Source organism: Diaphorina citri, unplaced genomic scaffold (assembly GCF_000475195.1).
Source record: "Diaphorina citri unplaced genomic scaffold, Diaci psyllid genome assembly version 1.1 scaffold1051, whole genome shotgun sequence".
In the NCBI taxonomy this organism is placed as follows: Eukaryota; Metazoa; Arthropoda; class Insecta; order Hemiptera; family Psyllidae; genus Diaphorina; species Diaphorina citri.
Genome location: NW_007378480.1, coordinates 54,093 through 79,209, shown reverse-complemented (window position 1 = coordinate 79,209; position 25,117 = coordinate 54,093). Strand labels below are relative to the sequence as shown.

Here is a 25,117-nt window from a genome sequence, read left to right as displayed (position 1 = left end):
TTTTGGACCATACCCCCCCCCCGTCCATTAGTCTTTGGACCCACGGGCCCCCCTTTGGCAAAATCTTGGATATGGCCCTGGACAAACGCATATGCATATTTTATTATAAGTACTCGTAATATAGGTTAATAGGTAGGGAAGCATCAGTCAAACTGCACACAATATTCCCACAGGATGTCCTTAGTACGCTCGCCTGGTACTCATGAGGTCGCGGGTTCGAATCCCATCACTTAAGACTGCTAAGACATGGAATTGTATCGTCAATAATTTGAAAACTCTTTCTATGCTACCAGCATAAACAAGGTATATTCTATGGCTATGGTATCATATAAAATAATTCATCATGTAAACATTCAGCAATCAATCCTTGTGGGTTCGCCAGCCAAGTTGTAAGCGTTAGGTCGCGGGTTCAATTCTCGCCCCGGGCCGGATTTTATTCTGAAGGAATAATGTTCGTTTATGGAACATAATAATAATAATAATAATAATAATAATAATAATAAAATACTTTTTCTAACATCTTTCCAGAGGGCTACGTGCTCATGATGCTCGAGCAGTTGCCCCTTTGGATGGCCAGAGAAATTTTCTGAACCAAGTACGAGGAATTTCTTATCACAACTATTTACTCGTACATGACCTACCCAAAGAAGGCTGTTTATAATATTATAATTTGTATCATTATCACGGACAATCGTGGTCGAAATCTTTAAGTGAGGATATATTTCTACTTTGCCAGGCCATTGAACTTACGTGTTATGTGCCCACCACTCAGGCTCAGATCATGTGACAGACCGCGGCCTCACAGACCTAGGTCTGTCAGACGGTCTTAACGTGTGTGGCCGGAATTAGTGTTACCAATTTTACGATCATACGAGGCATTACAGGGGGTACTGTTAGAAAGCGCAAAAATTGTGCTCTGGTTTGGAAGAACTGAAAGGGAGCAAATGAGAGGTATGTGATAAAACCGGATTTCTTCATATTTTTTTTTTTTTTTTTTTTTTTAAGGAGTTCATTGTTTGAAACATCATCTTGAACTAAATCCACTAGAAGTTTATTTACCTAGGAAGTTGTCGGGTCTAGGTAAATAATACTCGTCGGAAGGTACTTAAATTATTTTGTTTTATTTGAAAAATACCTGAATTAAATAGTTTTTTTTTATTAACAAAAAATCAAGTTCTCCGTAAAATATAAAATTCTAGTCTGATATAGATTGTCGAATCGTTTTCTCACCAGAAGAAAAAAGTGTGAAAAAACTATATCAAACTGTTTTTTATAAATATATATTTATTATTTATTTATTTATTTATTTATTGATAACACTCTCTAAAAATCTACATTAGAAAATTATTTATTAGGTAGATAAAAAATAAAATGAATAAATACATTATTTATAAATAAGTGAAAATTCAAACATTTTGAAAATTCGTAATTTTCACCAACAATATACTCAAAACTGATTTTACATCTATCTAAAGCTTTAATATTGTTAACTTTTAAGAGTTTTAAGTGTATTTATTACGTTTATTTTCATAAATCGAGTGCGAAAAATCCTTTTTTTTTGACACTTTTACAAATCCTCAATCTGGTACCTACTTCTTCAGAACTTGCTACAAAGTCGGTCTGCCTTCTTCGGACCTTCCTACAAAACCAGATCCAACAGATTTTTTGTTACCTTCTTCGGACCCTTTCTACAAAAGCGATTGCCACCTTCAAAAGCCTACCCTCCCCTGGACTGTGTGCGAATTAGTGTAAAACCGATCAGTGCCGTTCGACATTATGGTGCTATCTGAGACCGTCACTGAAACTGTCACGGAGACGTTACCCTCCGGCACTGACGAGGCAGACAAGATCAGTCTCATTGCTCTGGATGATTTTCTACCCTGCCCAGTGGCGGAGGATGCACAGGGTGCGGGCCATTATTTGGGCGAAAAGTCTTCGTCACCTGAGCTGAGGACGATTGATGATTTCAGGTAAAACCGACTGAATTTACCGTACCTACCTAATGCCTATGTTGCTTAGCTCCGTACACATAAAGCCCACTCTGAGGCTTAGGTGTACGGGCAAACAACCCTGAAAGTTGGGTTAAACGTATACGAATCTACGAATATTTATGTTTAAATGGAGGTCTATTCTTACGAAAAATTTTGTACTGTGTTTAGGAATATTCCAATGGGTTTATTTTTAACTTAAGAAAGTCCTGTACCAGTAGATGGGTATAGGTACCTATGAAAAATTTAAAGTTTGTTTGGATTTTGTTTCTGACAGACCAAAAGTTTTGCCTGTGGCGTGGCGCTCTACTTTCCAGTGAGCCTTCCTTATCTGAAAAGCTAATATTACACGATATGATAGAACAACATAAAATATAAACTGGCAATTTTCTATGGTACCTTAGAAATTTTCAATACAAAGCAAAAATTTGACCTGAGCTGAGGACGATTGATGATTTCAGGTAAAACCGACTGAATTTACCGTACCTACCTAATGCCTATGTTGCTTAGCTCCGTACACAAAAAGCCCAATCTAAGGCTTAGGTGTACGGGCAAACAGCCTTGAAAGTTGGGTTGAACGAATACGAACCTACGAATATTTTAAATGGAGGTCTATTCTTACGAAAAATTTTGTACTGTGTTTAGGAATATTCCAATGGGTGTATTTTTAACTTAAGAAATTCCTGTACTAGTAGATGGGTATAGGTACCTATAAAAAATTTCGACCGCGGCGCTTAAAATTTAAAGTTTGTTTGGATTTCGTTTCCTACAGACCAAAAGCTTTGCCTGTGGCGTGGCGCTCTACTTTCCAGTGAGCCTTTCTTATCTGAAAAGCTAATATTACACGATATGGTAGAACAACATATAAACTGGCAATTTTCTATGGTACCTTAGAAATTTTCAATACAAAGCAAAAATTTAACGTCATCGGTTTATGGTCATGTGTTAACGAAAACCAATTCCACGGTAAGGAAGAGAAAATTGCCAGAAAATATGTGACTCTACCATATCGTGTGGTCCTACTTTCGGAGAATAATATGAACAATTTTCTATGGCACCACCTACCACAGAAATTTTCTATGGCACAAAGCAAAAATTTGATTTAGATCTTTCTCTCTCTACAAGATATCAGAATTCCAGATTTCCAAATAGCAGAAATAGCGTCAAAAGTTTGTTCGTTTGATTACCAAGGACACCTTTTTGTTCTAAATTTCGGACTTGTCTTGAGATTTCCCTACTTTCGGAGAATAATATAAACAGACAATTTTCTATGGCACCACCTACCACAGAAATTTTCTATGGTACAAAGCAAAAATTTGACGTCATGGGTTTATGGTCATGTGTTAACAAAAACCAATTCCACGGTAAGGAAGAGAAAATTGCCAGAAAATATGTGACTCTACCATATCGTGTGGTCCTACTTTCGGAGAATAATATGAACAATTTTCTATGGCACCACCTACCACAGAAATTTTCTATGGTACAAAGCAAAAATTTGACGTCATGGGTTTATGGTCATGTGTTAACGAAAACCAATTCCACGGTAAGGAAGAGAAAATTGCCAGAAAATATGTCACTCTACCATATCGTGTGGTCCTACTTTCGGAGAATAATATAAACAGACAATTTTCTATGGCACCACCTACCACAGAAATTTTCTATGGTACAAAGCAAAAATTTGACATCATGGGTTTATGGTCATGTGTTAACGTTGCCCGAATCTGAGTGTATAGGGTGTTTATTTGAGGCGCTATTATGTCTAGCAAGAGATTATCCATAATCTGAGCCAGCAGGTTGAGGCAAGTTGTATACTTTGAGTTGTAAAACTGAACCAGGATGTCACTTAGTTGCTGTTTTACTATAGAAACAGCTTGAAGCCCAAATTAAATGGCACCTGTTTTTCTAGCATGCCTCGATCAAACGTGGAGAGGGAATAAGACAGAAAAGTCCCTTTACCCCAGCAGTCTAAACAAGGTCTCGTATATTTGATAGGATAACAATCACATAATATAACAAGGATAAGACCTAGTTTAGCAATAAATAAAATAATAATAAACTGTGGTTTTGTCCCCATTTTAACACTTCATTTTACCTCCACACAGGCAATGAGCTGCAAGTCTGGAGTCCTCCAGATTTCACGTTGAGATTTCAAAAAAGTTCTACAACAGCTTACAATCCCTGGAGGGAATCTGAAAATTAAAGAGAAATAGGAGAATCATTCATATTATTTGAGTATCCAACACTCAGATAACCTGAAAGTTATGTACCTACATAACGTGTTTAACACAGATAAAACTAAATTTTTATACAATGAAGAAGTTTAAAAATAACACCTTGAAATAAATAAAAACCCTCGTCTTATCTAAATCTATTTTTTTTTTATTTTTCTATCTATCAGCCACATCCTATCTATTCTATTTTTCAGCCAAATCTACTGCAAGGGAGAACTTCTGGACAAGGTACAGCGAGGCAACGTGTTTCCAAACGACTCGAAATCGTTTGTCGATCTCAAACTGAAACAGCCAGAGGACGTGATTCTGGCCAAGTTTCGAGCCCTGCTCACCAATAATGCTGATCCGGACACCACCACACTGACCAACTTTGTCAACGAATACTTTGAAGCAGGTAATGATAATAATAATAATAGTGCTTATTTATACTGCTCGCATAGGACTGAAAAATCCCTTTACTCCAGCAGTAGGCTACTACCATTATTGTGGTCAAATTCTCAAATTATATTGAGGATAAAATTCCATACCTCGGCTGGGATTGAACCCACGCCCTCCTGTTTACCAGTCGAGCGCCTTGACCACTACACCACCGAGGCAGGTTAAATAGTGTAGGACAATAGAGTAGAATAGAATAGAAGGACCTTGGTTATCTTGCCCGAATCTGAGTGTATAGGGTGTTTATTTGAGGCGCTATTATGTCTAGCAAGAGATTATCCATAATCTGAGCCAGCAGGTTGAGACAAGTTGCATACTTTGAGTTGTAAAACGGCGGGGGGGGAAATAAAAAAGAAAAATGGGAGGGTTTTTTTGTTTTTTTTTTTTTTTTTTTTTTTTTTTTTAAGAGCTGGGAAAATCTTAGATTTGTAAATCTAAATTTCACAAAGTGTTGAAAATGTGCACATAAAAATTTCACGATTATTCGAATGAGAAAAAACTAGATCCGAATTGCGAAAAATTTTGTAGAATCCAGTCTACCTGGTTTAAAACCTGGAAGGTGGTAGCTTGATATGTTCCATGGTCGAGTTTTATTGGCATGTTGGTTTTAAAATTTGTTACCAATATTTTGCATTATATTGAATAAGAAATGACTAAAGAGTCTACAATCGTATATTTGTAGTTTTGGAGTATAAGTATAATGTAGAATGGATTTTTTAATTTTGGAATCTCACTCAGCAAAAAAAAGGCCCCGGAGGCTTAGAAATGTAGAAATTTTACATTGTATTGCATAGTTTCGTGGCTAATTATTATCCAGAATTTCCAAAGGGAAACAAGCGTTATATTTCCAGTGTGAACAGGCGCGTTTTTGAACGTAGGTATACTGAAAAAAAAAAAAAAAAAACTGGTGGAGAGGGCCGTTTTTGTATAGAAAAAAAAAAAATAATAAAAAAAAAAAAAAAAAAAAAAAAAAAACTTACTCCAAACTTTGTGTCGAAACTTACCTTAGCTTTTGCCACCAAATATATCCCGAACAGCATCCGCAAAACTGTCATGCAGAAAATCAGGGGCGGTCTCTATCGTAGTCTCATCCAGGGGCCTATACTTTCCCGTCTTCACCAGACAGCCCCTGATTATAAAAAAAAAAAAAAAAAAAAACTTACTCCAAACTTTGTGTCGAAACTTACCTTAGCTTTTGTCACCAAATATATCCCGAACAGCATCCGCAAAACTGTCATGCAGAAAATCAGGGGCAGTCTCTATTGTAGTCTCATCCAGGGGCCTATACTTTCCCGTCTTCACCAGACAGCCCCTGATGCCCACTCTCTGCGCTCCCTGGATATCATCCGTGACGTCATCGCCAAACATAATGGCCTCCTGGGGCCGATAAGAGCCGAGGGCCTGGAGGAAAATGTTCCGGTTGGGCTTGCCGCAGATGGTCGCTTCTCGGCCCGAAGCAAACTCGAGGGCGGCCACAAATGGGCCGGGCCCGAGCGAGAGACCGGAGTCCGTTTGGTAATATTTGCCTGGAAATGCAAATTTGGAAAAATCGAAGGGAGAGTTTTGATTTTTCATAGATAGTATTGAAATTATCAAGAATGTAAGGAGAGTTAGTTCATCCTGCCAGAATGATACTGAAAAGCCCGTTTATAATAGGCCAACCAAAACCGATGATTGCCTTCAGCCCGGAAGTTACATTTTCCTATTTGTCTACTCTGTTTGCTGTGTTATTCGACTTTTTTTTACAATAAACGGGGTTGAACTAAAAATAAATATATGAATAAAAAATAATGTCCGTTTGGTAATATTTGCCTGGAAATGCAAATTTGGAAAAATCGAAGGGAAAGTTTTGATTTTTCATAGATGAGAACCCTTCAACCCTCGTGGTCGGTGAAAGCTGAGGAGTATTGAAATTATCAAGAATGTAAGTAGAGTTAGTTCATCCTGCCAGAATGATACTGAAAAGCCCCTTTATGATAGGCCAACCAAAACCGATGATTGCCTTCAGCCTGGAAGTTACATTTTCCTATTTGCCTACTCTGTTTTCTGGGCTCGATACTACGCTCCGTCCAGAGGCCCTAGGCCCGAGTCTTACAGGTAAAATAATTAGTTTTAGGTTTTATCTGATACAAAAGGGGTAATAAATATGTACGGTTAGCCCAGTGGTTACACTGTACGGTTAGCCCACTGGTTACGCGTAATGCTATGCAGAAGGTCCCGGGTTCGATGCCCACCAGCGACATTAAATTGTACTCGTTTTTCGATTGCAAATGTTTCAACGGGTTACTTTCTGGTTTTCTCGTGTTGATCCAGCACCTAAATGGGAAGTATTGTGTCTCTTCTCGTTCATCTGATGAAGGGCGGGGACGGGCAGGAAGATGACACACATAAAATAATCTTGCTGATAAGCTTTTCGTCTTCATTACCTTCGAAGACCTCTAGTGGAGCTCCACAGGTTCATGAAACTACTAACAGAGACTTTACTTTCAGAGAGGACTACCATGAGGCAGCAGATTTGCAGACAGAGGATGAGAAAAACTTCCTGTACTCAGAGCTGAAGGCAGGTGCCGAAACCGGATGGGACTTTTCCAGTCGGTGGTTCATCGCACGGGACGGTAGCAATAGAGGTAACACTGAAGCGGTACCTTGAATCCAAATTACCTCTTGATTGTGGAAATGATAAGTCAGATCTGAGACAGCCCATTGAAGGGTGTGACACGTGACAGGCATTCGAGAGGGACACGAAAATTTGTACCCCCCAACTTTGTGGCTGAGTGGTCAAGAGCACCGGCTGTCAATCCGGAGGTGCTGGGTTCGAATTCCGGCCAGGGCGGAAATTTTATAACTAGACTTTTCCGTTCTTGGATAGGCATGAGTGTAAAAGAAAGTGCCTTGAAGTAATGCGAAAGTGGTACCGAGGTACAATCTTTATTTATTTATTTATGAATCAGTTAAGTGACTGACCATGACTGTTTTTGTTGTTTTCTGTTCTCTTGCGAACACAAGTGTTTCCGGCTTTAAAATTTATTTATTTATTTATGAATCAGTTAAGTGACTGACCATGACTGTTTTTGTTGTTTTCTGTTCTCTTGCGAACACAAGTGTTTCCGGTGTGTACTAGGCTTTAAAGATTTCCTATTCCTACTTGCAGGAGGCCTCAAATACATTCGCACCACATCGATCATTCCCGTGGACCTCAATGCGATCCTTCAGATGAACGCTAACTATCTGAGCGAATGGTGGCTCAAATTTGGCAACAAGGATTTGAGTGCCAAGTACAAGAAGATTGCGTACCAACTGCTTGAAGCCATTCATGAGGTGACACTCAAATTAATATAGAGGACTAATGAAATATTTGTTTTCCTATCTGTAGGGTAGAGCATCTGCCTTGTAAGCTCTAGGCCGCGGGTTTAATTCCCGCCCTGGTCGAACTTTATTCTAAACAGACAAAGCTTCTTTCTCCGCCAGCCTAGTTAGGTTGTTTGGTAGCGCGTCTGCCTTGTAAGCGCTAGGCCGCGGGTTCGATTCCCTCCCGGGCGGATTTTATCCTGACCGAATAATGTTCGTTCTCGGAACAGCTGGTTTTCTCCTATCCTGTCCTCCTCTCTTTGATTTTAGGACTATGGGACCTCAGAAGTTACAGTTCCCTCTATAAAACCTCTTGAAAAAGTGAATAAAACTGTTTCCTTTCTCCTAGGTTCTATGGAATGAACAGGTTGGTGTATGGCTAGACTACGACATTAAGAACAAGAAGCCCCGCAACTATTTCTACGTCTCAAACATAACTCCTCTGTGGACATTGAGCTACAAATTCTCCAAACAATATGTGGCTGAGAGAGTGCTGCAGTATTTGCGGGACAATGAAATTATCACCAAGGACAATCAAGTGAAATTCTATGGTAAGCACCTATCTTAACCAAACGTTTTGTGTTGCATCCTTGTCACATTTGACAGCTGCATGCCAAATTTCAAGTCTCTAGCCCTTACCATTCTCGAGATATTTTGTTTACAGACAGACAGAAGGACAGACACACGGACCAATGGCTGAAACTTTGTATTTAGGCTCTAGGGACCTCAAAACGTGTTTTGGCACTAAAAACTGACCATCAAAAATTTGATCTGATTACATTACTTTCCTTCCTAGGTATAGGATAAGGAAAGTAAAAATAGGAAATTAGTTTAAACACTATGTATTGTGGAAGTGCCTGTACTGAAACATTGGAAATACAAATGCTGTATTCCCAACCCTTGATCTTTGATGTTTGGGAATGTTCCATCTTGAAGAGGGATCTTTGATGTTTGGAAATGTTCCATCTTGAAGAGGGGAAATCATTTCAGTTTCCAAAAGGAATACAGTATTTAGGCTCTAGGGACCTCAAAACGTGTTTTGGCACTAAAAACTGACCATCGAAAATTTGACCTGATTACATTACTTTCCTTCCTAGGTATAGGATAAGGAAAGTAAAAATAGGGAATTAATTTAAACACTATGAATTGTGGAAGTGCCTGTACTGAAACATTGGAAATACAAATGGTGTATTCCCAACCCTTGCGGAGGGCGTTGACTCCCTAATCAACTATCTGAAAGCTATTAATCTGTACCACTTAATTTAATCCACCCGAGTCGGCGCGAACGACCTGCTTAACACGTAGAGTTAAAGCGCCTTACCGGAAAAAAAATAATAATAATAATAAAAAAAAATAACACCTTTAAATAAATAAAAACCCTCATCTTATCTATTTTCAGCCAAATCTATGCAAATCTTTTCTTTTACCTATCTAACCTATTATCTATCTAACAGCCACATCCTGTCTGTTCTATTTTTCAGCCAAATCTACTGCAAGGGAGAACTTCTGGACAAGGTACAGCGAGGAAACGTGCCAACCCTTGATCTTTGATGTTTGGAAATGTTCCATCTTGAAGAGGGGAAATCATTTCAGTTTCCAAAAGGAATACAGTTTTTTTTTTTCTCCCTCACAGGTACCCCTACCTCCTTGTTCAACTCTACTCAACAATGGGATTACCCTAATGCCTGGGCCCCACTACAGGCATTCATCATACAAGGCTTGGACTACACGCAAGACAAATTAGCAAAGCAAGTGGCATACCGACTGGCTGAAAAGTGGCTCTTCACAAACTATATGGGCTATGAAACTAGCAAGGCTATGTTTGAGAAAGTAAGTTAACACATTTGGAGTCAAGTGGATTGGAACACATCACATGCCTTTTTCAAGGGTCTAGGACGTCTAGGTCTTTGCCTACCTTGCCCTTGGGATCAATTTCATACACAGTTACCTCGAGGTAAAAATCTCACTATAAATCTGCACAAATAAAACCAAATTGTACAAACCTCCAAAGGCTGATGAGACTTTCGGAGCCTTTTTACATAGAGATATTGAAAAAAGTTTGAATGTTAATCCTCCATAACTCCCAATTAACCTTGTTTTTTATATATATATTAAATTTATTGTGATATTTCAGTATGATGTAGAACTCATTGGAAAGACAGGTAATGGAGGCGAGTACGAGGCACAAACTGGATTTGGTTGGACCAATGGATTCGCATTTGAGCTTCTAAATAGATACGGAAAAACTATATCTTTCAACAATACTCAAGGTAAGTAATAGAGAATTGATGTAGGTTAGTACCTAAAATAAGTAGTTATTACCAAAACAATTATCAGAGGAAATATAGGTATTATAACATAAAACATCACAACTGTGACATCTCTATGATAACAAAAAATCTACACCTTAACAATTCTAGCCAAATAAGGACATGAAGTTATAACTCTGTTGGTGGATTTCACCACTATTTTTTCAGCCCTTAAAAGACCTACAGGTCCATTTGATTTGTATAAAGGCCGTTAAGCTATCAGCCTGTTGGAGGCAAAAAAATAGGTTGGTGAAACCCACCAGAAGTAGGAATAGAAAGTTACGACTTACCAGAAGGTTATTTGATCTCAGGTTGCTGTTGAAGAGTTAATGAGCGAGGTCCTACTTCAACACTACTATTAATCACACAGGAATGAAGGATACGATAGTCCTAAATGACAATTTTTCTTGATCAGTCCGCAGTTCTTCCTCATTCCTCAAAATATCCCAAACGGCAAATTTTAATTTTTTGAAATTTCCCGCTTAAAAATTTGTTGATAACGCAGGTTTCAAATTTCGCCACTAGGTAGCGTTTCAAAATCTCAATAAGCACCGTTCACACGATGTGAGAAAAACCTTGTATTTTACATGTTTATAACATTGAGAGTTGAGAGGGTTCCTTGCTCAAGATAAAAACTTTACATTCCTTTCTGTTGTTATTAGACTTGTACCTACTCAATTGATAGAAGGGGTTTCATTCAAAAAGAACCTGAAAACGAAAATCGAGTGCTGAGTGCCTTTAGATTTTAGCCAAAATCGCTCGAACTTGGCACAGAGATTCGATAAATTGTGTAGATCAAAAATATCCTTGGGCCCCGTTACTGGGAAAAAGCTCAAAAGAAACTAGCGCTTCTCACGACTTTACCTTTAGCCACAGGTCGCTCAAACTGCAGACAGCTTCGATAATTTATGATGATCAAAAGTGTCCGCGAGCCGGACCTCGAGAAATGTACGGTTCGGCCGCTTTTAAACGCCAAATCTTTGAAAGAGTTCGCAATTCTCAGGCCTTTACATTTCAGCCAAAGTCACTCGAACTTGGCACAAAGATTCGATAAGTTATGTAGATCAAAAACATCCTTGGGCCCTGTTTCCAGAAGGTACGGTTCGGCCGTTATTCCGGACCAAAGTTCCGCTATTTAGGGCTATACTGGGAAAAAGCTCAAAAGGAACTAGCGTTTCTCACAACTTTACCTTTAGCCACAGGTTGCTCAAATTTTGCAGACAGCGTTGATGATTTATGATGATCAAACTATTTAACACCAAATCTTTGAAAAATCTCAATCAAAAAGAGTTTGCAATTCTGAGGCCTTTAGATTTTAGCTAAAGTCACTCGAATTTGGCACACACAGGCCAGACCTCGAGAAATGTATGGTTTGACCGCTATTGAACAGCCTAAGCAGGAAAGGAGCCTTCTGACATAGAACCTTCACTAGATGCCTGTAAGTAACCTTGGTTAGAGTTAGGGCAGTTCTTGGTTAGGACAGAATTGTTTATTGTTTATCATTACTAGTACAGTCAGGGCTGTAATTAGGAGGGGGGGGGCAAGGGGACCCACCCCATCCCCCTCAAGCTTCATTTCTCTCTTTTACTGTAAATCAGACTCCAAAACTTTGGGGTTGAGGGGCCTGCCCCCCCCCCTTCAAGATTTTTCTCTTGCACTGTGGGCCACACTCTGAAAACGTGGTGCATCCACCTCCTGGTACATCATTATTTGGACCTTTGGGCCCCGATATGGGCAAAATCCTGGATATGGCCCTAAGTACAGTAGATATTCTTTTGACATGAAAACTCTTTTTGAGCTTTTTAAACAGGAGAGCCTTCAATAGAGCAACTTTGGTCCTGAATTATGGTTGACCATTATCTTCTGGAAAGCTTCTTTTGAATACGGTGTTTTAACACTGATGAAAACTCTTTTTGAGCTTTTTAAACAGGAGAGCCTTCAATAGAGCAACTTTGGTCCTGAATTATGGTTGACCATTATCTTCTGGAGAGCTTCTTTTGAATAAGGTGTTTTAACACTGGAATACCAGGTCATTCACACCAGAATTATGGCCTAAATAGCAACTAAACCATACATATCTTGAAACAAGTGTGGTACTAGTTCAGAAGCCATGACAATAAAAAAATGCTACAGAAAAGAGCTTTCACAAATGAGCAGTGACCAGTGTTCTTATGGGGTTTAGGAGAAAGCCAGCCGTTCCGAGAACGAACCGTATGTCCGTCACTCACATTCAGACTGTCTGACAGACCCAGGTCTGTCTCCCACCCTGTCTGGAGCTGGATGGGAAATTCAGACTGCATCACAGCAATAACCGGATATGTCTGTAATAGTCTATGTCAAAATGACAATCTACGTATGAGAGGAGAGGGGGGGGGGTCATTATTTATTATTTTATTAATCCCTCAACATTCTACATATTTATGTAGATAATGAAATAAATAAACAAATAAATAAACCATTATTACCAGATATTAATTATGATGACCCTCTAATCCTCCTCCCCTTCCTCCCCCCCATTGGTTGAGATCCCTTTCTCCTCCTCTGTCATTGATTGAGATCCCCCCTCTCTTTTCCTTCTTCTTCTTCTTCTTCTTCTTGTATTGTATTATTATTGTATTGTATTTGTATTGTATTGTATTGTATTGTAAAAAATAAAATGTTACCATGTTTCAATTCAATTCAATTCAATCCTCCTTCTTCATTGATTGAGATCCCCCCCTCTCTTCTTCTTCTTCTTCTTCTTCTTCTTCTTCTTCTTCTTCTTCTTCTTGTTTTCTTCTTCCTCCTTCTTCATTGATTGAGATCCCCTTCTCTTCTTTTTCTTCTTCTTGTTCTCTTCTCCTCTTTTGGGGATAACTTTTGATTGACATGTCCTATTTGGTTGATCAAATTTTTTATAGATAGTTCAGATTTTTTTTTTGTCTTTTGATATGTAACTTGTTAGAATAAGTTTATATTTATTTGGTTTCATGCATCCAAAGAGAAGTCATAAAAGAAGAGAGATATAAATTGTTGCTCGTTGTTGTTCTCTTCTCCTCCTCCTCTCCTCTTAGCCTCCTTCATTGATTGAGATCCCCCCTCTCTTCTTCCTCCTCCTCTTCCTCTCTTCCTCTTCCACTTAACATCCTCAATAATAGTCACGTCAGATTTATCCCAAATAATGACTTTCATTATTATTGGTGCTCATCTTCAAATTTCAAAAATACTGTTGCGAGAATCATAATTTGAATTTTTCCGCTGTTGAAAATATTGTCACTTGTTGTACATGGGTAGAAGAGGCGAATTTGGTTTCATGCATCCAAAGACAAATCATAAAAGAAGAGAGATATAAATTGTTGCTCGTTGGACTTTTTTCTCCGTCGTAGAAAATGTCCAGTGGCCCCTAGGACGTGTTGTACATTTGGTTCCCGGAAAAGATGGTGAAATACGAGTAGCACATGTTCACACAGCCAATGGAACTATTGTGAGACCTGTTCAAAGACTATACCTCCTTGAGTCTGACCCGTCATATGAAACAGGAAATGAGCCAGATTCTAACCTGGCATCAGACACGCAGCCTGCTGAGATGTCAGATGTTCAACAGCAACTCCAGGGGACACCAGACCTGCAGTCTGATGATGATAATGATGATGAGTTTTTGACTAGTAAAACTGCGGACCCACAATCAGGCAGAAATTTGGATCGTCCATCAAGTCCATCAGTTGTTAATCACCCAATTGTAGATCCTGAACCTGACGAGACAATCCCAATTCCACAGTATCATTTGAATCGTCGAGGACGTATGATTAGAAAGCCAAACCGCTTTCTCTGATTTGATTTATGTACCTGTTGTAAGTCTCTCCTATTATAATTTTCTAGATAAACTTGGTAACCTTTGGGAAATTATTTTAAAAGGGGCCAATCATTTGTATTTTGGTATTTGTACATACATTCAAATTGAAAAACTTGGTTTATTTGTCACATTTGACATCATTGTCATGGGATTAGCATTTAGCATTTCATTGTACTTAGTTTAATAACCTTATATAATTTGTGTCTAGTATCTACTTGAATTTGCCTTTGAAATCCTTACAAGGCAGACGCACTACCAACTAAGCTAACTAGGCTGGCTTAAGCTACTTTGGTTGTAATTTCAGATGGTGTTGAAAAAGACGATAGCTTTCAGAACAACTTGGACCTGCGAGAAAAACTCAAAGTTGCCCGAGAAGAAATCAACATGCTGAGGATAAAAGAAGAAATCCTGCTAGATATGGTAAGGAATTCAACTAACGACCTCTAGTTTGGTTTAATAAAAGTGATAGGCCAGAGAGGTGAGCCATTTTCGCAAAGACCGACTTCTATTGACGCAAACCGTTTTTGATCAATGGGTTTTTAAGTTTTTAACATGTAAATCGACGATGTTGCATAATTTACATGTTAAAAGCTTTATGACTGCCAAAAATGTTCAGTGGGATTTTGGTATGAAATTTGGGTTTGGAACACCTAATTACTACTTACTTGAAGTTTATATGGGGCTCAATAAAACCCCTTCTGAATTCTACAGATAACGAAACAAATCAGTTGATACCAAGTGGTTTCATTTGCAGGTGACTGATTTGACCATACAACTGGAAGAGAAAGCCAAGACTGGAGACAAAACTCACAAATCATGATGTTGATTCCTCACACACAAGTTAAGCAACGTCGAGCGAGGCTGCTATTTTGACTGACTAGTCTGAAGAAGTCAGGTGATGAGGGGTATATAGGTACATATAAGAAAACGGTCATATTGTGTAGGTACCTTCCTCTTCCACTTAACATCCTCAATAATAGTCACGTCAGATTTATCCCAAATAATGACTTTCATTATTATTGGTGCTCATCTTCAAAAATACGTTACGGTCTAGTAACTTTGAACAGATTGTTATTTTGGAAGTTAACCCATTCGGTTTTTACTTTTGTTTTTCCTAGTGATTTGATAGAGGGAACTGTAACTGCTAACTGCCAAGGTCTTTTCGTAAAGAAATCGAAGAGAGAAGGAGAATAAAATCCACCCAGGGAGGGAATCAAACCAGCGACCCGCCAAGCTAACTATCCTGGCCAACCCGACTAAATACTAAAAAGTCCTTTGTAATTTTCATCAATAGAAACTGTTCTCATCTAAAATAAACTCGCCAGTTCCTGGAATCGATCAGGCTGTCCACTGACTATGAGTACACAAGCGGAACCGCGGAAATCACTAACACCTGGTCCAATCAATTGCCAAGTCGCTAAATTATCAGTATCACACATTGTAAGTGTACAATAAAATTGTATTGTTCCTATATAGTTTCTACGATGGACGTTGATGGGTATATAACAAGTATTTCGTGGAAATTGAAGAAAACTACCTAGGTACAAGGTATAAGCAAACTAGAGTCAATACTGAGTCTCACTATTACCTACGAATTCGCAGAGAAAAGAGTAAAAATAAAACTCAAACCTGGACACGTTGACACGCATGATGCCTGTTTGCCAATGCATTAATAAATTTATTTAATGTCTGTACACAACATTAAATTTATTAAATTAAATTCTGAATTTAATTCTGAATTTAAATTAATGTCTGTACACAACATTAAATTTATTAATGTTGTGTACAGACCTACAATAAACACATTGATTGACTCTTGAAGTCTCTACGTTCATGTCTACTCTCAATTCAAAGATATTGGATGCGAATTCAAAGAAATTCACGGAAAATATTTATTTAATGTCTGTACACAACATTAAATTTATTAATGTTGTGTACAGACCTACAATAAACACATTGATTGACTCTTGAAGTCTCTGCATCCATGTCTAATGTCTACTGATGTCAATTCAAAGATATTGGATGCGAATTCAAAGAAATTCACAGAACAGTTTTGTTGATCTTTGGCTTGGATTCGGGGTGCACTCAGTAATCAGACGTCTAATAATCCCGCTTGCCCTCTGACCTTCTCTCAGTCATAATGGGGTGCCCCCCCCCCCCCCCCAGTCACAGGAAGTTCCCCAGTACTCGGATATGTCATAGGATTCATGAGTCATTAAAGTGTCTGGCAATAATAAGTGTCTATGTCGGGCAATAATTATATTGTTGAAGAGTATTGAGAAGATGCTCTCTCATGAGTTGTGAAGATTTACCAGAAATAATATTCATAAAGAGAGTGGCGTGTAGTGAGATTTCCAAAAGGGGAACCTATAAATCTCGTATAAATATGTATACCGACAGTATGCCGATCTGCTGATGGGCTTCAGAAGGTCAGAACGTGCGTGGTGGGAAAAGCTTCAGACCTAGGTTTCGAGACCGTTTTTTTTTTTTTTTTTTTTTTTTTTTTTTTTCCTGCTGTGTCCTTGAACCACGTGGTACGTCTAGTGGTCAAACCCGCTTTTTTTTTAAGAGGTTTTTTTAAGAGGACAGAGGGAACTGTAACTGCTATGGTCTTATCGTCCAGAAATCGAAGAGAGAAGGAAGACAGGATAGGAGAAAGACAGCCGTTCCGAGAGCGAACATTATCCCATCAGGATAAAATCCGCCCCGGGCGGGAATCGAACCCGCGGCCTAGTGCTTACAAGGCAGACGCACTACCAACTAAGCTAACTAGGCTGGCGTCGAGACCGTTTATAAGACCTAGGACCTAGGTCTCAAGCTTTTTCCATCACACACGTTCTGACGGGACTGAGCGTGAGCGGCTGGCATCGATAAAATCCGCCCCGGGCGGGAATCGAACCCGCGGCCTAGTGCTTACAAGGCAGACGCACTACCAACTAAGCTAACTAGGCTGGCGTCGAGACCGTTTATAAGACCAAGGACCTAGGTCTCAAGCTTTTTCCATCACACACGTTCTGACGGGACTGAGCGTGAGCGGCTGGCATGAGGACAGTCTATGGTCTAAATAAAGCACCGCTTATTGAAGCAGAGGCCCCCAAGCGAAACCTTGCAGGAGGGCCACCAAAAAAAATATACCTACACGCCACTGGATAGATTTGATGGAGATCACGAATTTACGAGCGTTTATCACTGGAATGACGGAAGACGTCAATTGGGAGTGATGTTTATATGGGCCTATTGTGCTGTTCTGAAGAATCAGCGAGCTTGTGCTTACAAGGCACCTCAATGAGAGATTACCAAGCATTATTCAAATTTACGACTTCACACTACTTGACACAAAACCTACCTACATGGAAAATTTCCAAAGCCCATCATTCTATCATAGGTACAGACTGTCAAAGGACGGGTTGAGCTTCTACGAATCTACGAATCATACTTGAGTACGAATAGACTATCTTTGGACAAGCAACCACACTAGTAGATCATTGATGGCCGAGGCCACAAGTGAGCGTATTTGGATTAACTTCGGATCAAGCAATCTGATTGGGGTTGATTTCAAAAAATTCCGCCCGGGGCGGATTTTATCCTGATGGGATAATGTTCGTTCTCGGAACGGCTGGCTTTCTCCTATCCTGTCTTCCTTCTCTCTTCGATTTCGGGACGATAAGACCATAGCAGTTGCAGTTCCCTCTGTCAAACCTTTAAAAAAAAAAAATACTGTCAAACATATTGACAAAAATCCCTATTAATACCTATACATGTGCATGTCACACGTGATAGGTATTTGATACTTTTGATAGATACAATAGAAATATTATATATAGATAGATACATAAATAAAATAAAACTAATAAAAAAAAAAAAAAAAAAAAAAAACCCGCGGCACCATGCGTTTCAGAGAATTAGGATTGGGTTTAATTCGAAATCGAGAGACAAGAAAAGATAATCATCCCTGTTGGGAATCGAACCCAGTGACCTCAAAACCGGGAAATGGGCCGGAAGAAACCGATGGCGACAGATCGTGTTTTTCCGTGATATTTCGTTTACAACCACGAGTACATGATAGGTTGCCATGGAAACGCAGGGACAGAAAAGTAAACAAACAAAATGACTTGGATTCTTGGAAATGGAAATACTTATTTAAATTCATCCTTGCTTCAAAAAGTTAGAAACTTTGGTAGTAGTATTTTGTATTACCTAGATTATTATTTGTTCTTGACAATAGATACAGATAGTTAATACCTAAATATCTCATCAAAATATCGGTTTTTCTCGCGAGTGCTGTTTTTCATTTCTTCAAAGTTCAATAACTTATTCAAAGCCGGCTATTCCTATTGTCCAAACCAGCATTTCCTGTTGAAACCCTTTATCGATGCCTTTGAAGCCATTGAAAGCCCCGATTTGAAAGAACTTCCATCAATCGTCAAGAATTCAAGTTTCATTTATCCAGTCTCCAAGTTCCAAAAGATGCCTTTGTTTTCCAACAAGTTCATCCCAAAAGCCATTTAATTATAATATAATTTTATTTTATTATGAAAACTTACCACATGATGACATTAGTGCGATTTCTGTGGACACTCTGCAGCTGACACAATCATGCGTGAATATCGACATTCTCGTCTTCGGTACACAAATAAATTTGAAAGTTTTCATGCATTAATTACCTATTTTATTTAGTATATTTACTGTTATTTCTCATTTTCGTTCATTTTTTTAGGCGGGCCTTCGCGGGCCGCGGGTTGGACAAGCCTGCTGTAGGTGGTAAGTTTGGGCATTAGTAGCCGGCCAAACAGGCTCCCAAGAATGCATCCGATTCACAGGTCCAAATAGAGAACTTTAGTCGCGGTCAGAGCACCACAGAAGGCGAGAGATGAGGCCACCACGACCACCACTGTGGTAGTTCCGGCCACCGAGATGATAGTTCCGAGGCAGAGTGATAGAGAGAACTGAGCTAGAAACACCATGGCTTGGACAATAGCCAGGTCTGTGCCCAGACCTCGAATCTGAGTGGAGGGGAGAGGGTCACCCTCCGGTGAAATCTCGAACTGAAATGAGAGGAATAGAAAGGAGTAAAGAGTGAAGAGTGAGTGAGTTATGAAAAGAACTACTCTTTTCAGTGAACTGCTCAGTCAGTAAGTCAGATCTTAGCTCCTTATAACCTATAAGGTTATTGAATTTTTACAACTCCCTATTAAATTTGTAGTAGCTTAACCCAACTTAGGGCTGTTCGCCCCCACACCTAAGCCTCGGAGTGGGCTTTTTGTGTATCGTACAACTCCCTATAATTAAAGAGTGAGTATCACCTTTTAGTAGGTATTCTTTTTAGTGGACTACCTACTCAGTCAATGAGTCAGATCCGGTTTGACAGAGGGAACTGTAACTGCTATGGTCTTATCGTCCCGAAATCGAAGAGAGAAGGAAGACAGGATAGGAGAAAGCCAGCGGTTCCGAGAACGAACATTATCCCACCAGGATAAAATCCGCCCCGGGCGGGAATCGAACCCGCGGCTTAGCGCTTACAAGGCAGACGCACTACCAACTAAGCTAACTAGGCTGGCTTAAGCTACTTTGGTTGTAATTTCAGATGGTGTTGAAAAAGACGACAGCTTTCAGAACAACTTGGACCTGCGAGAAAAACTCAAAGTTGCCCGAGAAGAAATCAACATGCTGAGAATAAAAGAAGAAATCCTGCTAGATATGGTAAGAAATTCAGCTAACGACCTCTAGTTTGGTTAATAAAAGTAATAGACCAGAGAGGTGAGCCATTTTCGCAAAGACCAACTTCTATTGATTATTGACGCAAACCGTTTTTGATCAATGGGTTTTTAAGTTTTTAACATGTAAATCGACGATGTTGCATAATTTACATGTTAAAAGCTTTATGACTGCCAAAAATGTTCAGTGGGATTTTGGTATGAAATTTGGGTTTGGAACACCTAATTACTACTTACTTAAAGTTTATATCGGGCCTATGGGGCTCAATAAAACCCCTTCTGAATTCTACAGATAACGAAACAAATCATTTGATACCAATTGGTTTTATTTGCAGGTGACTGATTTGACCATACAACTGGAAGAGAAAGCCAAGACTGGAGACAAAACTCACAAAACATGATGTTGATGAAAAAGTTCCTCACACACACAAGTTAAGCAACGTCCAGCAAGGCTGCTAAGTTGACTGGTGCCATGGTAGTCTGAAGAGGTCAGGAGCTAGGTACTGTCGGGGGACACTCAGTCTCGAGAAGTCCATAAATAATATTAGTGTCCTTATGTGATGTATTAGAAAAGAGAAGGAAGAAAGGATAGGAGAAAGCCAGCCTTTCTGAACCTTATCTGTTTAGGATAAATCCGCCTCGGGCGGGAATCGAACCCGCGACCCAGCGCTTACATGGCAGACGCGCTACCCTCCAAGCTAGGCTGGCCCAAGCCAACTAGGCTCTAGAGTGGCTAAAACTACAACTTTGCTTCGTTCGGTCAATGTTTGCCTTAGTAGAATAGAAACCTCATGACTAGATATCTAGATGTTATCATTATTTACAATTTTTCTTTATTGTCTAGAACAGCAAGAGAGGAAGAAAACAATAATTAAAGTAGAGGCAATAACAATTAATAAAAACCTAATTACTATTAAGTACCTGGGGGTAATTAACGGAGGAATGTGGAATGTTATGCAAGACTCAATCAAACTGATGGTCATTACTTTAGTCCAGGAGATGGCGTTAGATTTGCAAGCGTTATATTAGTCCGGGAGCTGGTGTAATATTTACGACCATTATATTAGTTCGGGAGCTAATGTTTCATTTAGAACCATTTTACAATGGAGGAGTTGCAACTGGGAAAATATTTAAATATTATTAATAAAAGATCGATTCCTACGTAAGAAGTTGTGAAAAATCCGAATCTGAGCTAGGTCAAAACTCCGAGAAAGTAACTTTAAAAGGTCGAAAATTCAATTTTTAATTGCCGTTCGAATGAAAAAGTTCAAAGAGTTGTGACGTCAGATTTCACGTCAAAATGCGCAGAAACGCTTGCGCACAAAACAAACGAAGCAGGAGTCATGAATTTAGTCGGTAAAGTAGAGTGAGTAGCAAACATGTGCCATCCAGCAGAACAGATTGGTGGCACACAGGACGCGTAGGGAGTAGGGCAGCTGAAATATGGACACTATGTACTGCTTCAGACTAGGAGGCGCCTGGGGGAAATACAAAGGACAAAGAGTGAATTTACCTAACTGTAAGAGTGAACCATTATTAGTATTATTTGAAGTGAGGTAGGTCTATTCATTCATTCATTCATTCACACGCTGATAGCTCTATCTCCAGAACCCCAGCACTTAAAAAGCTGAAATTTTGTAGGAATATTCTTAAATATGTTCCATGTAGATGTGCAATGTAAGAGGATTTTGTCGAAATAAAAACCGATCTCGAGTAATGATCAATTTTCCTCTAGCTTGGTAACCAGGTAGTGTATTGATAAAATATCCGAAATAACACCCAATTAGGCGTCCACATTCCACAATGGAGAACCGACTATCGATCATAGCCTAGTACCGACCGAAGAGAAAATAAACAAACAATGCTAATGAATAGAAGTGTCCTCAACGGAGCCTTGACCATATAGTACCGACCATTGGAGAAAATCAAAAAATTGAGCTGAATATTTTTTCTGCAATGCCGATGGTCTTGGAGAGGTTCAATGGTCTATGGTCGCCGTTCGGTTGTGGCCGCGCACTAAGCATCAAGCGTCTACCTCCAAAATGACGATCCTAAATGACTCTACCTACCTCTTCCACATCAGGCAGTATTATATCAGGAGGTATTGGAGGTTTGAATTTCCTTCCTTCCACTTCCTTTGGCACTCCTGGTGGCTTGGGTACGCCCGATGTGCTACCATTCTGAAAAGAAAGTAGAAAACAGATATCGAATATCAAACTCGTTTAAATCTATGCTCAGGAAGTTGGAAACTTGGAAGGTTTTCTGTATTTAATTTATTAAGTTTCCGTTTAATATTTGTTCGACATAACTCTCAGAACATACATTTTTTATAAATGGTATACCCATCCCTATAAGCAGAGCTTGTGCCACGGATGGGGAAGCTGTATTAGGTATTTTTTTAAAGAGGTTTGATAGAGGGAACTATATTTGCTAAGGTTTTATCATCCCGAATGCGAAGAGAGAAGAAATACAGGATAGAAAAAAGCCAGCCGTTCCGAGAATGAACATTATCCGTTCAGGATAAAATCCGCCCCGGGCGGGAATCGAACCCGCGACCTAGCGCTTGCAAGGCAAACGTGCTACCAACCAAGCTAACTAGGCTGGCTTGGAGACAATAGTGACTGGAGTATTAAGGTATAGGTACCTACTTCCCTGAGAGAAACTAGTTTCTTACCTGGGAGAAACTAGTTTCTTACCTGAGAGAAACTAGTTTCTTCCACTTCATCAGGTTTCAATGTTGAGAACACTAAAAAGAAATAGGAGGTAAATTGAAAAGAGATGGAGAAGAAGGAGAAACAATTCTGTTTTATTTGTCCCCCATATCAATGTGTATCACTCTCCCCCCCCCCCCTCCCCCTCTGTTTCTTTTTCCAATAAGTTTCAATTACCTGTTTTATTGACTTGTTAACTGTTCTTTTATCACTTTTCTCCCTCCCCTCTATCCCGTTTTTCTTCCCCTTCCTAAGCTGTTTTATTTTTATCGCATTCCTTCTCCTCTCCTCTTCTCTGACTATCCCTTTATTAGTTGATTTTTTATCACTTAGTTGACGGAGGAGGAAGGGGAGAAAGAGAAGAAGAAAAGACGTCACATTTCCTCCTCCTTTCCCCCTCTCTCCTCTTCTTCTGTCAAGAACCCCTCTCTTAGTGGACTTTAACATGAGGTGGATATAACTGTGTAGGTATGTAGGTAGGTACTCGTATGCATCGAAGGTACATCGAAGCTATATGGATAAGACCTTTTTTTAATTGTAAAAAAAGATTCGATAAAACAGGTTCATGGAAGACATGAAGAGAGAGAGATAGGGAGAGAGAGAGGGAGAGACCTGACAGAAGAACAATGGTTAGGTGATTAAATGAAAATAAGATACCTATAATAAAGGTAAAGAAATAAGGGGGAAGGAGATAGAGGTAGAAAGAGGATAAGATAAGATTATTATTTTTTTACTTTTCGCCTCCTCCTCCTCCTCCTTTTTTACTTTCCTTATCCTATAGGAAGGAAAGTAATGTAATCGGGTCAAATTTTCGATGGTCAGTTTTTAGTGTCAAAACGCGTTTTGAGGTCCCTAGAGCCTAAATACAAAGTTTCAGCCATTGGTCCGTGTGTGTGTCTGTCTGTGTGTCTGTCTGTCTGTCTGTGTGTGTGTCTGTCTGTCTGTAAACAAAATATCACGAGAACGGTAAGAGCTAGAGACTTGAAATTTGGTATGTAGCTGTCAAATGTGACAAGGATGCGACACGAAACTTTTGGTTAAGACCGGTGCAACGGTTGGCGGCATTTTACCGCTTTTTGGCGGTTTTCGGTGTAATTTAATAATATCTCGGGAACGGTATAAGCTAGGTAGCATTGGATAATCGATTCGGCATACGGATCTTATCGTAAAATATCTGTTTATCGTATAGGGATGCTATATGACATATAATATATGCATATACATCCGACCCGGGAGTATCATGGATGAAGGCTTTTTTGTAGACCACTTGTGGTGTGCTGGAAAGATATGCCTAGTTTGTGGTAGCTGTGTATTAACTAAGCCTGAACGATTTTCTAGCGTTTTTAGTGGGTTAGCTGGAATTAAAAAAGTGTTTTAAAGAAAAGAGAATGCTGTTTCGCAAGTACTTATGTCATGGTCAAGAATTATGGATACCCGACGTAAAAAAAGACGTAAAAAAAAAAAAAAAAAAAATTAATCCCCTAGGATTTTGCCTATGAAGGTGTGGGTAAAGGGTTAAACCTTTTAAGCCTAACTAACGTTATGACAGAGTAATCATCCATCCACGGACTAACAGAGATCATCCAAGGCGATTTATCTCATTTATGGCTTGTGATATCCATCCATTTCCATTGTCTTTCATTTTTATTTTAAAGCATCTTAAACTTAACTATTCGGCAAGAGTGATCTTCGCCTTTCCCGTTTGTTTGCTTGACCTTTTGAGTTTGAATATTTGAAACAAACAACAAACAGTCAACCGTTTAGATTTTCATTTGTCGATCCGTATCATTTCTTCATCCATTAAGATATAAGATATTGGAAATCATTTTTCATTAAGTGGGGTCGATCACATTTTTCATTTGTTTTAGGGGGTGGACCACACTTTTTCATTGGTTCACTAAGAGGGTGGACTACATTTTTCATTTGTTCACTAAGAGGGTGGACCACATTTTCATTTGTTCACTAAAGGGGTGGACCACATTTTTCGTTCATTAACAAGAAATACAAGAACACTTTTTAGACATTGTCTGGAGTCCACACTATAGAGGAAGAGTAAGGAAAAGGGAAGGAGAGAGGGAGGGAGGGAGAGGGAGAGGGAGAGAGGGAGAGGGAGAGAGGGGGAGAGAAAAAGACAGAAAGGGGGGAGAGGGAGAGAGAGAGAGGGAAAGAGAGGGAGAATGGAAATTGCAATATCGAAAGGTAGATTGGTTAAAAGAGTGTATTTTTTAGACCACACTTGTAGTGTGCTGAAAGGAATAGGATAACTTACTACGAATAAACTCACAAGAAAATGGGGTTGAAAATCTCAAGGGAGACAGTTTGGAGAATTTTTTTTCTACATAATTAAAAATCACGTCGGTAGTCGCGTCGCGTCACCACTATCGTGTAACTAACATAATGGTTAAGGGTAGTGACCTTACAACGCGCACCAACTATAGGTTTACCCAGTTTTATGCCGGCGGTTCGCGCGTCGTTGGTAGCAGTTGGTTTTGCAAAACACAACGTAGGAACCAGTGTAAACAACTAGATGTATGGTTTAAAGTTCAGAG

The 25,117-nt window shown here is 39.3% G+C and overlaps 3 protein-coding genes and 1 long non-coding RNA gene across 4 annotated transcripts in view; 3 read left to right on the top strand and 1 right to left on the bottom strand.

Moving 5' to 3' along the window:
• Positions 1–787, top strand: part of LOC103513949 (exocyst complex component 4-like) — a 1,632-nt gene extending 845 nt beyond the window's left edge. The window contains exon 3 of the mRNA XM_008478806.3: positions 737–787. Within this exon, the coding sequence (XP_008477028.1) occupies positions 737–787 (51 nt within the window). The remainder of the gene's footprint in view (positions 1–736) is intronic.
• Positions 788–1,376: 589 nt separating this feature from the next.
• LOC103513948 (trehalase) lies at positions 1,377–10,303 on the top strand. The gene is made up of 9 exons (XM_026827033.1): positions 1,377–1,970; positions 4,414–4,613; positions 5,964–6,169; positions 6,552–6,751; positions 7,145–7,281; positions 7,806–7,972; positions 8,352–8,553; positions 9,636–9,832; positions 10,137–10,303. The coding sequence occupies exons 1-9, from the start codon at positions 1,777–1,779 to the stop codon at positions 10,278–10,280; spliced, it is 1,647 nt and encodes a 548-aa protein (XP_026682834.1). The 5' UTR covers positions 1,377–1,776; the 3' UTR covers positions 10,281–10,303.
• Positions 10,304–19,724: 9,421 nt separating this feature from the next.
• LOC113469381 lies at positions 19,725–20,801 on the top strand. Its single transcript, XR_003392825.1, has 2 exons — positions 19,725–19,843; positions 20,193–20,801. It is a non-coding gene; the product is annotated as an uncharacterized LOC113469381 (long non-coding RNA).
• A 405-nt stretch (positions 20,802–21,206) lies between these two features.
• LOC103513947 overlaps positions 21,207–25,117 on the bottom strand; it is a 7,855-nt gene continuing 3,944 nt past the window's right edge. The window contains exons 4-6 of the mRNA XM_026827032.1: positions 22,554–22,603; positions 21,927–22,037; positions 21,207–21,335 (exon numbers count right to left, since the gene is read on the bottom strand). Of these exons, the coding sequence (XP_026682833.1) occupies positions 21,207–21,335; positions 21,927–22,037; positions 22,554–22,603 (290 nt within the window). The remainder of the gene's footprint in view (positions 21,336–21,926; positions 22,038–22,553; positions 22,604–25,117) is intronic.